This window comes from Crocodylus porosus, unplaced genomic scaffold (genome assembly GCF_001723895.1).
Source record: "Crocodylus porosus isolate Cpor-Errol unplaced genomic scaffold, CroPor_comp1, whole genome shotgun sequence".
Lineage (NCBI taxonomy): Eukaryota > Metazoa > Chordata > Crocodylia > Crocodylidae > Crocodylus > Crocodylus porosus.
Genome location: NW_017728909.1, coordinates 36096839 through 36110393, shown reverse-complemented (window position 1 = coordinate 36110393; position 13555 = coordinate 36096839). Strand labels below are relative to the sequence as shown.

At 41.2% G+C, this 13555-nt stretch overlaps 1 protein-coding gene across 1 annotated transcript in view; it reads right to left on the bottom strand.

Annotated features, from left to right (window-relative positions):
* IL31RA (interleukin 31 receptor A) overlaps positions 1-13555 on the bottom strand; it is an 84174-nt gene that overhangs the window by 16066 nt on the left and 54553 nt on the right. The window contains exons 10-12 of the mRNA XM_019532085.1: positions 11844-12020; positions 3477-3578; positions 2603-2749 (exon numbers count right to left, since the gene is read on the bottom strand). Coding sequence (XP_019387630.1) covers positions 2603-2749; positions 3477-3578; positions 11844-12020 — 426 coding nt within the window. The remainder of the gene's footprint in view (positions 1-2602; positions 2750-3476; positions 3579-11843; positions 12021-13555) is intronic.

Here is a 13555-nt window from a genome sequence, read left to right as displayed (position 1 = left end):
TAAATCTATAATGGCATCTAGAATAAGTAACTGATCATACTAGGCTACTTCATTGCCCTATTTGAGAAATCCCCTTTTTCACAGTAAAAAAGATCTAACTTGCAAAACTTCCAGGACATTATTCCAGAATCTGAGTATCTGGAGTAGTCAACCTTTCAAAAACAGATCTAATCCCTCAGAAGATGCACTGTTCTCAAGAATCTATAGGGATTCTATGCATCTGCAATACACTCCAGCTACTCTTTAACCCTTATTTTTGTCTTATACATTTCTCTAATGACCCTGACATTGTGTCTGGAATGGGTGATGGGGGAAAGAAAAGCAGCAAATAATTGTAAAATAATAATGACAAAATTAACAATCCTAAACTGTTGACTCTTTACAATTATCTAAGTACATATGCTGCCAAACGTGCTTTCCCTAACACAAGGGTGGTTGACTTTCCCAGGTGCCACAAGTGCCATGGCCAGCCTCTACTTGTGGCTTTGGCAGACTGGTGAGAGGACAGGCAGCACCATGACAGATAGGGCAGGGAACAGAAAACAGAGCAGCAAATCAGGCATGGGAAGGTGATTTGGAGTGGCACTTGATGAGAGGGCAGGACTAGTTTGTGGTATACCTGCCAAAAAGTTGCCCCCACTGCTGTAGCACATGAGTTTTCATACAGTCTGAAAAAATGCTTCAGTCATCACATCCCTGCTTTTCACCACTATCATTATGAATCCGTAAGATTTTTGTGGGTCTGGAACATTATCATTGTTCCCTATTGTTATTACTATGTCAGCCATTCAGGTCAGTTTCATCAGGAACAAGCACAACTGTGGTAAATGGAACCACTTAAGTCAAAAGAATTGAGCACCCCCACCCCCACACACAGACACACAAACAAAGATGAGAAAATTCTTGGAAAAAATAAAATAACTTTATCCACATTTTAATGCATATATTTTAGATATGGTTATTATATAAGCAACTGATTATTTTCAGTGAAGTTAATACAGAGCCAATAAAAGTTGGACTCATTGACCGAGTTGGTCACTTAGTAGTAGACAGGGTTCTATGGGTAAATCTGATATCTTTTATTAGACCAACTCAAATCTTTGAAAAAATTCTTCTTCGCAAGAATTTCGGGTAAAAATACCCTTTGTCAGGCTGAGGAAGCATCTGCAGTTGGTGTGTGCTCTTCCTGAAAGCAATGAATAGTAAAGAAGCCAGATGCTTCCTCAGCCTGATGAATGTATTTATACCCAAAGGCTTGCTAAGAAGAATTTTTCCAACTATTTGAGTTAGTCTAATAAAATATATCAGATTTATCCAAAGAACCTTGTTTGCCTATATCCTTAGACCAACATGGGTACAACCTATACCCCTGTCAATTAGTAGTAGGCATCTGGCTGTCTCACAAGACAACAGAATTATGCCGAATGAGACATCAGCCTGGTGAATATAATCCTTGCTTGGGCAGTGTATATTGAGACACTTTGCTGCCCTCACACCAGTGTCCTCTTCTCAGCCTTGCTGGTTTACTTCAGTAGAAAGGTAGGTGCCAGTACGTTTGGAACTAGCTTGGCCACAGGAGCTGCTGGAGTGCGGATCATCCATTTGTCCAACTATCAGGGCTCCACTCCTAGGTACCCCCATGGTGCCCTTCTGCACAAAGTCATTGGCACCCTTGAGGTTGCCAGGCTATTTAGCCACTACCCAGCACTCAGAGATAACAGTCACAGAAAAATGTTGGGCACTTACAGTCCTATGTTCCTATGTACGCACAGGTCTTATGCGATTAACTGGAATACTCCATTGTCAGGTTTAACTTTAAAAGGATATCACCTGCCATCAACATCTAGGTGTTGTAGCAACAGATATGAGCAATTAGCATCAGTAAAGAAAATATGACGATCATCCCATTCATTTTTAGAGTTCAGACTACCTATGTAAATGCCCAAGTGCCTTCCAGCAACATGGTTTGTAACTGCCGCTCATTCTTTGTTCTCTTATATTCTTGTTAATGGGGGGAAGCGTGTGCAGCAGGACTGTTGTTTCAGTTGTGTTTTGTTAGCAATATAAGTGGCTATGCATATTGCTAACAGAAAAAAAGCTGAAAAACTTTGCTTTGCACTTGGTGCGACAGCTGGTAAGATCTGTGAATGTCTTTAGTAGACCAGGCTGAGAAACCTAGCACAGGTACCTGAGCCAGCTTAACACCACAAGCTGCTTATCAACAACAACTCACAGAGCTCCACATGAGCAATACAGAAACTTTACCCTTACTGTACAGAGTTCCATTGTGTTGGAGGTATGAAATAGTCAACCCTGGCTTCCAAACAAGCAGTCTTTGAGCTATGTCTGGACAACATTCCACCCAGCTGAGCTCTTAAATGCAAATAAACATGAAGAGACTGATAGGGAATAGCAAAGCAAGATCAGTGATTCTGTAGCACCAGTTCATCTTACATTTTCTCTTGCAGAATTCGCTACCAGTTTAAGTAGAATCAGAAATCATGTGCTGATCTGTTCATCACTGAATTATGGCATTTATCACATGAGTTGGTAACACAAAGTGGAGAAGCTTTATCTTCAATTTAACAAAAAACATACTTACTTAATTCTTTTCCACCTTTAGATTTATAAAATATTGTATAGTTTCTAATGAAGCCATTTTTGTGTTTTTTATTAATCTCATTCCATTTTATTATAGCCTCATTTTTGCCTAGATAGTCTGCTTTAGGTTCAGGACCAACAGTTGGAGCTGCAAAAAATATAAACATGTATATTTAAAATATATATAATATATATATACTGAAAATGACACAGCTTTACTAATCTGTAATGTGACATGCACACCAGTGATCTAAGAAAGAACTATTATTATTTATCCAAGTGTATCAAATATCTGGTACCAACCCTCAGCTCCTCTCATCTTTCCAGAGATACTGTACAGGAATGTACACTGTTCATTGATATATAAAAGTAGAAAAAGGGAAAAAAGCAAACCCACAAACTTTTCTAATGACCCATTTTATTCTATGTGTAGAAATTTACCTTTTATTCTTTTGAGTGCAAGGGTAACACAAACAGTTCAGTCAGTTATATCTTTAAAAATGTGTAATCTAAATGTGATGCAATGTTTAAGAACTGACTTCTCTACTATAATAAAATAAATTATAATATATTTGTGTCAATGTTCATCTAAAGGTCTCAAAGCACTTTACAAACATCATGTAACCTTACAACATTGTTGCAGGTTAGTGAACACTCTACCTGTATTAAAAATGGTAGATTAAAGAACCTACATTAAATAACATACTGAGAAATGTCTAGCAAGTCAAGGGTTGAACTGGGAATATCAGGAGTCTTGGCACCTAGTTCTAATACCATTCACAATTAAGCAGTGCAGCTCCTAAACACAGTGCTCAACTGCTACTGCAATCTACAGAACAGAACAGAAGGTAGTATTGGTAGTTTCATATACATACGTTTTTCTTGAAAATAAGCCTGTACAGAATATGGAGCTCCTATTTTATTCTCAAAGAGAGGGTACACTGAGATATTGTAGCATATGAATGATTCAAAGGCTCCTGTAAGGGGAAAATGTATTAGACACATAATAAATTTGCTTCACTGATATGATTTATATAAAGAAAATGGAAAAAGTAACATTTTCCTGGTATTGAATAAACAAATCCTGCTCCTGACTAGTATTTTCCCCTTGGTCTTTATGACAGCACGTGTATTTACTCTTATGCATGCCCATTGCTATACTTAAATACAAGGAGGAAACCCATTTCAGACCCACAGAAAGAATGGATTTGGCAGTCTTTCTACAAGCATTTGAATTCAGAACTATTTCCAAAAGAAATACATGGAAAAAGCAGCAGTTTTTATACTTAGCCTTTATCTGCTAAATGAACCTGACATGACTAGATTAGTATATTTATTTTAGAAATCTCTAGTATCAAATGACCCAATAGTTCTTTTGTAGCATTCTTTCCAACATTTTTGCATGCATGATAATTGCACATAATAAAGACTTATTCCTTGTCAAAGACGGATAGTCTGTAAAGTGTAAGAGCATTTAGAAGTTACAATAAAGCTTCTTCAAATCTGACCACCAGCTATACAGAATATAGCCGAGCATCTTCTGAGCCCTGTAAATGAAGTCTCCGTGATAACATTTTAATTTATTTATTTCTAGGTACAATTCAAAGATTCACTTAATGATCTTCCAAATCCTGAACATTCTGGTAATTAATTTAAAAGAAGAACTCACTTGCTATTGCCTATTTCAACCAACTAAAATTGAAAGGGGGGAACTAGTTACTGGAACACTCTGGACTCAATCATGTAATGTAGCCACACTGCCAACCTAATTCAAATCTGCAGTTCGTTCTATCTGACCAAAGCTTGTGGCTTGTCATCCCATAAAATGAAGCCAACACAGAAACTTTTATGATCCTTCCTCTTAGTCTTGAAAACAGAAAAAGTGGATATTGTCCAGCTCTCCAAAACTTACTAAGTAGCCCTCCACCTGAAATAGCTGCCTGCCCCTGGGTTAGAAACATGTTTGACCCCGTGGATTCCTATTTGAAATCTCTGGGCTTATTTTGTGACTTGTGTAGGAGTTTATACACCTAACAGTGCTAATATTGTCATACCTGCAGAACTCTTAAAAAGATCTCGCAGCATTCCAGTGTGTTATGGTACCCTGGTTGAGAATCACCAATCAAAATAACTGCAGATAATGTGCATGTCATATTCCACATTGCCATTAACATCCAAAATTTCCCCTTCCTACACAGTTGATTTCTTAATGCAGTTTTATGATTGATAACAACTTCATGTACTTATAGCCAAACAATAACTATTGGCGTAGCTGCTTGACAAAAAATGTGCAATGAAGGCATTTTTGCACATGCACGCATCACAGCAGTGGGCGTTCTGTAAAGTGCCCAGCGCTGCGACGCATACAGTTGTATAAGTAGCAAAATGCGCATCAGCACTGAGAAAATGGCAGCAGTGTACTTTGCTACCATTTTCTGTGCACTGACATGCATTTCGCCACTTACGGAACTGCATATGGCACAGTGTAGTTCACCTCAGCTCACATTCGGTGCAGACTCAATTAATCCAGTCTGCTCCAATACTGTGGGTGTCCAGTACACTGCTGGAAAAAAAGTATATGTACAAATGCTGTGAGGGTCTTCAAGAAAAAAGATCAGCAAATGAACGGCACGTGCCCCTGGTGGCTGGTGAGTGCAGCGGCAGCGGGAGTGGCAGAAGCGCGGCAGCAGTAAGCGGGGGAGCTCCCTCAGATGCCACCAGTGCTGTCGGCAGCAGGGGTGGAGGGGAGGAGCGCCATCCAAGGGTCGGCGGCCACCTGCAGCCGCCGCTGGCAGCTTTGGCAGCGGCCAGCGGGAATCATGGACCACCCGCAGGCGCCACTGGCGGTGTCTGTGACACCTTTTTGCAGGGGGTGCACTGCCATGCTCAGGAGGTGCACATGCACCCGTGTGCACCCCCTATGTGGCACCCCTTGATTAGCAGATCCTCGACCAACTTTGAGAGCTTTGAGTAGTCCTTGAATGTATTAAGAAACTTGTTTTCACTAACTGATGAAACTGCTTTCGTCTCACAGACTAAATAAAATATTGGCTAATAATTATATTTTGTTCAGGGGGGTTCCCCCCCAAGCCATAAGGGTTTATTTGGGTTTAATTTTTTGTTCTTAACCTCTTTGCCAGAAGGTGGCAACCTGTGGCCCATGGGCCCCTGCTCTTTGCCACAATATTGTATATTATAATTTTCACTGTTTGAACTTTAAGTTTGGGAAACAAGGCCACAGACAGTTAACATGAACTTAGAAGCCTAAGTTTAGATATCCATCTTTGAAGAGTTTGCTTTAAAAATCAAAGAAATAAATTTTCAGATATATCAGGCTCCCTTTACACATTACACTTAAGGTGTGATTAACCAGGTAATCATGCCTTAAGGTGGGATCCAGATACACATTTAACGAATTAATGACATGATAAAACAAGAAATAAGCTACAAAGCTATTCCACAAAAATATATAATAGCTTTCCATTAATAGACTGTGTGACCAAGTGCCCCCCCGTGGCGAGAAACCATGTCAAATGAGGGGCTCCCAGCCACAGGGGACCACCACCCAGTGTCAGCCCTGCAGCTGACAAGGCTTGCAGTTGTGGCAGCATTGTCAGCTGCCGGGCTTGAAGTGGGGAGAATGATGCCCCCCCCCGCAAACTTCCTTAGCTGCAGGGCACCCAGTGGGGGCAGTGTCTCCAGCTGCAGGGCATACAGCAGGAAGAACGCTGCCACCACTGTGAGTCTCATGAAACACAGGTCTTGCAGCGGCAACACCATTCCCCCGTCTGCATGTCGCTGTGGGGCTCACAGAAGCAGCAGTGGGAAGAACACTACTGCTGCTGCAAGTCTTCTGAGACATAGGGCTTGCAGCAGGGACGTGCAGCAGAGGCTTGCAGTAGTGGCAGATGCAGCCCATGTCAGTGCGGGGAATCACCACAGTACCAGTGTGAGGGAATGCTGTCACTGCTGCGAGCACTGCATCTCAAGAGGCTGGCAGGGTGGCAATGTCCTTCCTGCTGTGAGCTCCACAGTGGTGTGTGCTGCGGAGCTCACTTCAGCTGTAGCATGGAGAACACTGCCACTGCTGTTATCCCTGCACCTCACAAAGCTCACAGCAGTGGAAATATTCTCCCCACTGCCTCCCTTGGTCACTGAGAGCCTTGCAGCTGACAATGCTTGCAGTGGGGGCAGCATTCCCAACAGTGTCTCCGCTGTGAGCCCCACAACCCATGTCAGCTGCAGGGCCCACCGGGAGGGCACTGTGTGGAACACGGGCTCCACTGCAAGCCTCACTGGGCCTCATCAGCAGCAGGTCTTCCAGCCACAGGAGCCAGTGCAGGGGGAGCTCAGGCTCACAGTCCCAGGCTCCCTTGTACCAGTGATAAGGCAGGATGGGATCTAATGTGCAATCCCACAATTGTCTCTCCTGTCCATGAATGTGTAGGTGGGTGTAATTGTGTGGATCACATTTGATCCCATTGCCCTTTTACCTGCACAGGTAGAGGGGCCTTCAGCTGATGTGCAGATATATAAATACAACTTTGCAATAAGTGTGATGTATGAAAAACTGAGAGACATGAAATTACTTCTGAATTACATACATATCCTTTAGTAAAACTGGTGATTTTTTGTAATAATTTCATTTTATCAAGACCTTTTGAGACAAACTGTATGAGTTCCAATCCCATCATGCAGGGCTTTATAATTAATTTTTAATTGTTTAAATATTAGTACTACTGTGCTTTACAGAGTTTAATGTATTAGAATGTACATAAGGCCCTGAGCCAGTAAAGAGGTTGGAGAGAGATTTTTAAAAGCAATATGGAATAAGCATCTATTTTGTCATGACTTTGTGATATGGAAATCAATGGAAGAGAGATACCCCAGCCCCCTTTTTGTCTCTGAAAGTCACTCCCTTTACTCAGATACTTAAGTTTAAGCATCTGAGTAGTCGATGGAATTAGTCACATGTACTTTAAATTTAAAGCACAGCACCCATCAACTCTGTAACGGATTGAGAATTATTTACCTGACATTTACTTAATAAAACCAGCTTCTTCAAAATGATTGAAAATGTCTTCTTGGCTTTATTTCATAATCTGCATAAAGTTAAATAATTGTACATCTGGAATAAAGCCCTGGCCTCTCCAAAAGCAAAGGGAAGCCCTGGCATTACTGAATAGAGTGCTATCAAAATATTTTTCATTTCTTTGGAACACAGGCAGGCATACAGACTGAAGTAGTGGGCCAGCCTACTAAAAGGAAGGGAGGGGTGTGGAGACAGATGTACAAGAGATTTTAAAGAGAACCTCCTCTTTCTTAAAAGTCTGAATCATGACCACAAAAGAAAATATTGCCCCATAGTATGCGTCATACCAAGTGAATATAATGAACGAGAAGAATATCAATACAACATTTATGAAGTAGTCAAAAAATAAGTCTCTCTATATATTTAAGTATAAATTGTTTTTCTTCAAAAAGGTATTCTTATTCTTTTGTGTTTGTAAATACCTCCCTTTAACAAACTAAAAACTCAACATCACTTAACAGTTTAAGAATATGATAGCTGAATGTGTTTTTTATTTTTAAAATTTACTGTATTTTTTCCAATAACATTTCAAAGTGGGCCACAAAGGCATGCACCAGAACATGAAAAGTCTTCTAGGGAAACCCCACAGTGGAGATCAGTATTTCCTTATAAGTCTTTTGTGGTGAGATGAGATAAAGGAGGAGAGAGGGGCAGCTTGAGCTGGCAGTTAAACCTATGTCAAGACACATGAAGTAACTCTAACGTAAACATCATTTGATAAGCTACTTTCCTACATATATGCTAACCCTCACTCTATTCCTATAGAATAGGAAGAGTGAAAGGGAAACACACTAGGTGATCAATATAACAGCTATTACCTGGCCACAGAGATAGAAGTATGGCAAGAAATATTTTGAGGAAATTAAAAATGTAACAAGATAGAGCTTTGGTATTTTGTTTGCATGTTTTCTGTCTGTTGCCATCGATCTTGAGATATTTAGTATTTATATTTTGGGGATAGAGTCCTATCTTCTTTTAAGCATTTGTACAGATTCCAGCATATTGGGCTTGGATTGAGATCTTTGCATGTACTAAAATAAATGGAGAGAAAGGAATCCTTTAAATCAAAGCAACCTGAAGAGTCCTGGTCATTTAATACAAGAAAAATATTCAGTGGCACACTGCATTTCTTATGTTATGGAATACTTTTTAAAAAGTTGAAACAATTTCCTTTTCCAGTATGTTGCCAAAGAGCTTCAGAAATCTAGCCACTTCTCCTTAATTGCCATTTCCACTTGTGAAAATTTCCTGCATTCATTTCCCAACAACTGGAAGACATTCAAACATTCAATTTTCTTGTAACAGCCATAGCTAAAGTAGTATGAATTTTGTAATCATCCTGTATAACTAAAATGCTTGATCTGTACTTTAAAAATATGTTATTCTTTTTTTAGCACTGTTAGGTGCTAAAAGTGTTATCATGACAAAAACAATGCAAAAATATCCTAACATGACATACAACCCTGTGTGTTAAGGAGATAACAGAGAAAGGTTAGCTCCATGGTAAATGGAATTCTTCAAGAGATGTGGCCTATATGTCCTGTCCACAGCGGGAACACATGATGTGCCTGGTGCACTCAAGCTTGGAGAATTTTTTTATCTTAACAATACTTGTGCCTTGTTCCTCCTCATGCTCTTCAGAGTGAAGAAACAGAAGTGTATGTTTCACATTCCTCATTTTTCTCTGACCTGCACAATCCCAGGATGCACAGACCCCTAGGAAGCAGGGATGAGGGCAGCAGAAAGATTGTGCTAGGAACATACATCTCAGTTCAGTTGCCATGGTAAGTACCTTTTCCAGCTCTTTCAAATGATCGTTCATATCTTCCTTCCACCTGGGTGACTCCAAAGCAGTGTCAGTGTCATATAAGGCAGGTTTTCTGAGTCCTAAGCTAACAACTGCAGGCCTGCTTTCCCAACTGTAGCATCTGACCAGGAGGCTGCAACAGTGGTATAGTGCTTGGTGAAAGTGTGGACAGCACTCCAGGTAGCAGCTTTGCAGCACTTTGGAATGAAGATGTTCTTGAGGGAGGACAGAGATGTTTCCTAAGCTCCAGTGGAGTATGCTCTAAACAGTGTGGAGGCTCCACCTTTGCAATTTCACAGCTGACCTTAACACAGTCTTGTTAGTCTCTTGGTGGAGTTCAGTGTACTTACGAGGTTATCACTATGATATTGAAGAGACAAAGGGATAATCAGAAAGGCTTTAGAACATCCCCATAGAAGGCAAGAATCTTCCTGACATCCAGAACATGGAGAAAGACTCTACCCTTAAGGAGTGAATTTTTAGAAAGAAAGCCACAGATGGATGTATTGATGCAAGTGATATTCCATTAACAATTTGGGCAAGAACTGAGCACATTGCTTCAAGGAAAACTTGTGTGGATGGAACATTGTAGGTAGATAAGGGATCCACCTTTAGCATTTGGATCTCCCATACCACCATCCACTTCACCAAAGTGATGGCTACCAATCTTCATGCACTGCTGATAAAGTGAGCAAGTTGTCATCAGTTAAAATAAATGGCAATCAGAGTTGCAAGGACTAACTTGAGGTCCCACTCTAAAGGATCAAATATTTTATTTGTGGCAACACCTTGGTTATGCCTTTTAGGAACTTAAATATCAAGGGGTGGGAGGAGAGTATTAAGTTCTTCATGGGAAGATGACAGGCCAAGATGGTTGCTAGGCACACCATAACTATACAGAGACATAGACCACTGTGCTCAGCTCCACCAGTGAATCCAAGACTGGTGGTCATAGGTCTCATGTGCAATTAGTTCCTTCTCTGATGCTCCCTTTGAAACTGAGCCAAACTATAGTCACTGGAAAAGGACAGCGCAAAGGAGATGTTTCTGCCCACTGAGAGCAAGAGCCCGGGCCCCCTCCCTGCCAGGCCAGCAGTCACTTCACTGAGGTGCATTACTGTCTTCCGTTCCTCCTAATCTTACCTATTGTCTTTTCCCATGTACCCCCCTCTCAAGGGGCCAGGGACCAGCTTCAAAAGGAGCACTGGAGAGGAGACTGAATAATGGTGATTAGAGTGCCGTGCTAGAAAACCAAAAAGACCAAGAAAGGAACTGAGGCCCTTCAGTTTTCCAGCTCAGTGCCCTGGCCACTCATCTATTTGTGAGGAAAAAATGAGAAATCTCTCTCTTTCTTTCTTCTCCACTTCCAAATTTTCAGCCTTTTTTAATAACTATATCCCTGGCAGCCAGACGCAGAGCAGGGTGGGGAGGAGGGGGGTGGCGCATGGCTGGACACGTGAAGCAGCAGCAGTATGGAGAGGTGGGTGGTGGTGGCGCCCAATGCGTGAAAGCTTCCCTCCCCTGAGTCTGGCCAACCTGTGTGGCCTACAGAGGGATGCTGCTGCTCGTGACACCCCTCCCCACCCACCCCTGGCCCTGCTCCTGGGAAGTGGCAGCACAGAGTGGTGGGCAGCAATGCTCTATCACCACCCACCTGCCATACCCCCTAGGGCCTTCCCAAGTACCCCTGGGGGGACGCGTAGCCCTGGTTGACAACTCCTGATCTAAGGCTAAGCCATCTATAAGAGGGACACATATGCCCCACCTACTACTGTGCATGCCCAGTCTTGGTACATAGATAGTCATATATGTGCACAGGGTTACACGTCCAGGATTAGAATTCCTGATGAGGCGTAAGTGCCAAGACTGACATGAAGGTGATCATAAAATAGCCAACTAGATGAACGGGAAGGAACAAAATGTCAACTCTAAAGTGGAAGAAATGACTATGTTGAATAAAGCAAATTCTAGTATTATAAACAATTTTTTTTGAATGCCAACTGAAAAAACTAGCTTGAAAAGTGCAGACAAGACCATGGTTGGTCAGGGCAGGAGAAATGTTCCACCTCAAATTAGGAGATGGCCAAGAGGAATGAAGGAGCAAGAGACACATGCATCCCTCTGGTCCACTGAAGTGCAGAGCAAAAGGAATGGTAGGGTGCTTGCTTTGCTCAAATATAAGTGGCACTTACAATACAACATGCAGACAGACAAATCCCTTAATGGGTTGAGCCCAAACATATTTTCTCCTTAAAAAATAGAACAGGTTCTAAAGATAGGTTAGGAAGAAAAAAAAAAGAGAATTTTCACAGCTCTAAGAGCACATTAGTAGATTAAACATACCCTCTTGAAATGTCCAGTTTGTAGTATTTGATACATATTGCCATGATCTATTAAAGGGCTCAGAATCCCATTCCTTGTACCATTCAATAACATATTCATTTACTGATGATGCTTCCCATGTCACAATCATTTTTTTTCTTAAGGTAAAGGTCCACACCGAATCTATATGCTTGGAAGCTACAAAACAATAGCAGCAAGTAAAATTAATAGAAATCATTATCCATCCAAATCCACAGTTCTGTAGCAATTCAACAGATTCTGATTTTAATCTACAATTAAGCTAAACAATTCTTAGGTCAATATTATAGCTATCATAAGATGAGAAAAAACAAAAAGAGAACAAATAAAGAAAGTCATGAAGAATTAGTCTATCTCCGTTTGAAGACTTATGTGTATGCATTGGCTACAGGAAAACACAGAAGAATACATTGTGGCCCATATTTGTAAAAGAAAGACAGGCTCAGTGATGAGGATGACAAGGGGAGATATACAAAACCATCAATGTGAGAGGAGAACCAGTAGCGTGGAACTCAGAGGAATCCAGCCAGAAAGAGCGAAGCAAAGGGAACCAGAGATGGAATATTGACCAACACTGCAGCTTCACTAGAGGCGGGAGCAATTACAAAAAAGGACAGTGATACAGTAGCTACAGCAGTGGACAAGGACATATTCAAGATATTTAAAGACAGAAATAATGTGAGCGTGTCCACACATAAGTAATAAAATATCCTGCAGTTTTGTGAAGACATTAGGCTTTGAATATGAGTAATTTTGGGAGGCAGAGGGGAAGGAAGTTGCACTTATCCTGGCACAACAAATAAATGCATTAACAATTCAATAGTAAGAATGTCAGGAAAATGCCAGGCCTGACCACTGTGGATGTGTTATTTGGCAAACAGTCTGTAGCAACACCCAGCTTAAACGAGACATAAGAGTTGAGTAGGACTCCAGCATTATAAACCCCAGGGCAAAATTATAAGTCTTGAGAACAATGCAGAAATTATCAGGAATAGCCATCATTTGTGATAAAAGCATGCTACAGGGGTGCCTGTACATGAGTGGAGAGGTGCTGTAATTACAGCGCATCAGAACAGACTTGATTAATCAAGGCTGCTGGAGTGTGGTAATTACTGCACTCCAGCCAGCCTCTATGTCTTGTGTCTCAGCATCCCTACACTTCAAAATGGTGGCAAGGGCACTTTAACTAAAGCTTGTTTGACAAGCTTTAGACAAAGTGCCCCCACCACCATTTTGAAGCACAGGGACACAGATACACAAGATGCTCAGGGTACTTAAATTAGAGTAGCTCTCAGAGCTGCTCTAATTAAAGTGTCCCATCCCTGCCCCTGAAGTATGTTTAAAAATGCCCTAAAGGCCCAATTGGAGCCTTTAAAAGAGGAAATATTATTCCCATCAGGAAAAATAAGCAAAAGTGCAATGGCCTACCAGTGCTTTAATATATGCTCTTTCATACCAATGTACTGCATTTATGCTCAAATGAACTGATAATCCCTACCCAGAATGTAGAACAAGATAATCTGGGAGGTCTTTTCCATATTTAACTTGCAAAACAAAAAACCCTACCACAATTCCACTTTGAGTGCAAAGTTACTTAGACAAAATGAACTGTCCTATTTATAGCTTCATAGTTGGTAAGGTCGGAAGGGACCTGAGCAGATCATCAAGTCTGACCCCCTGCCATGGCAGGAAAG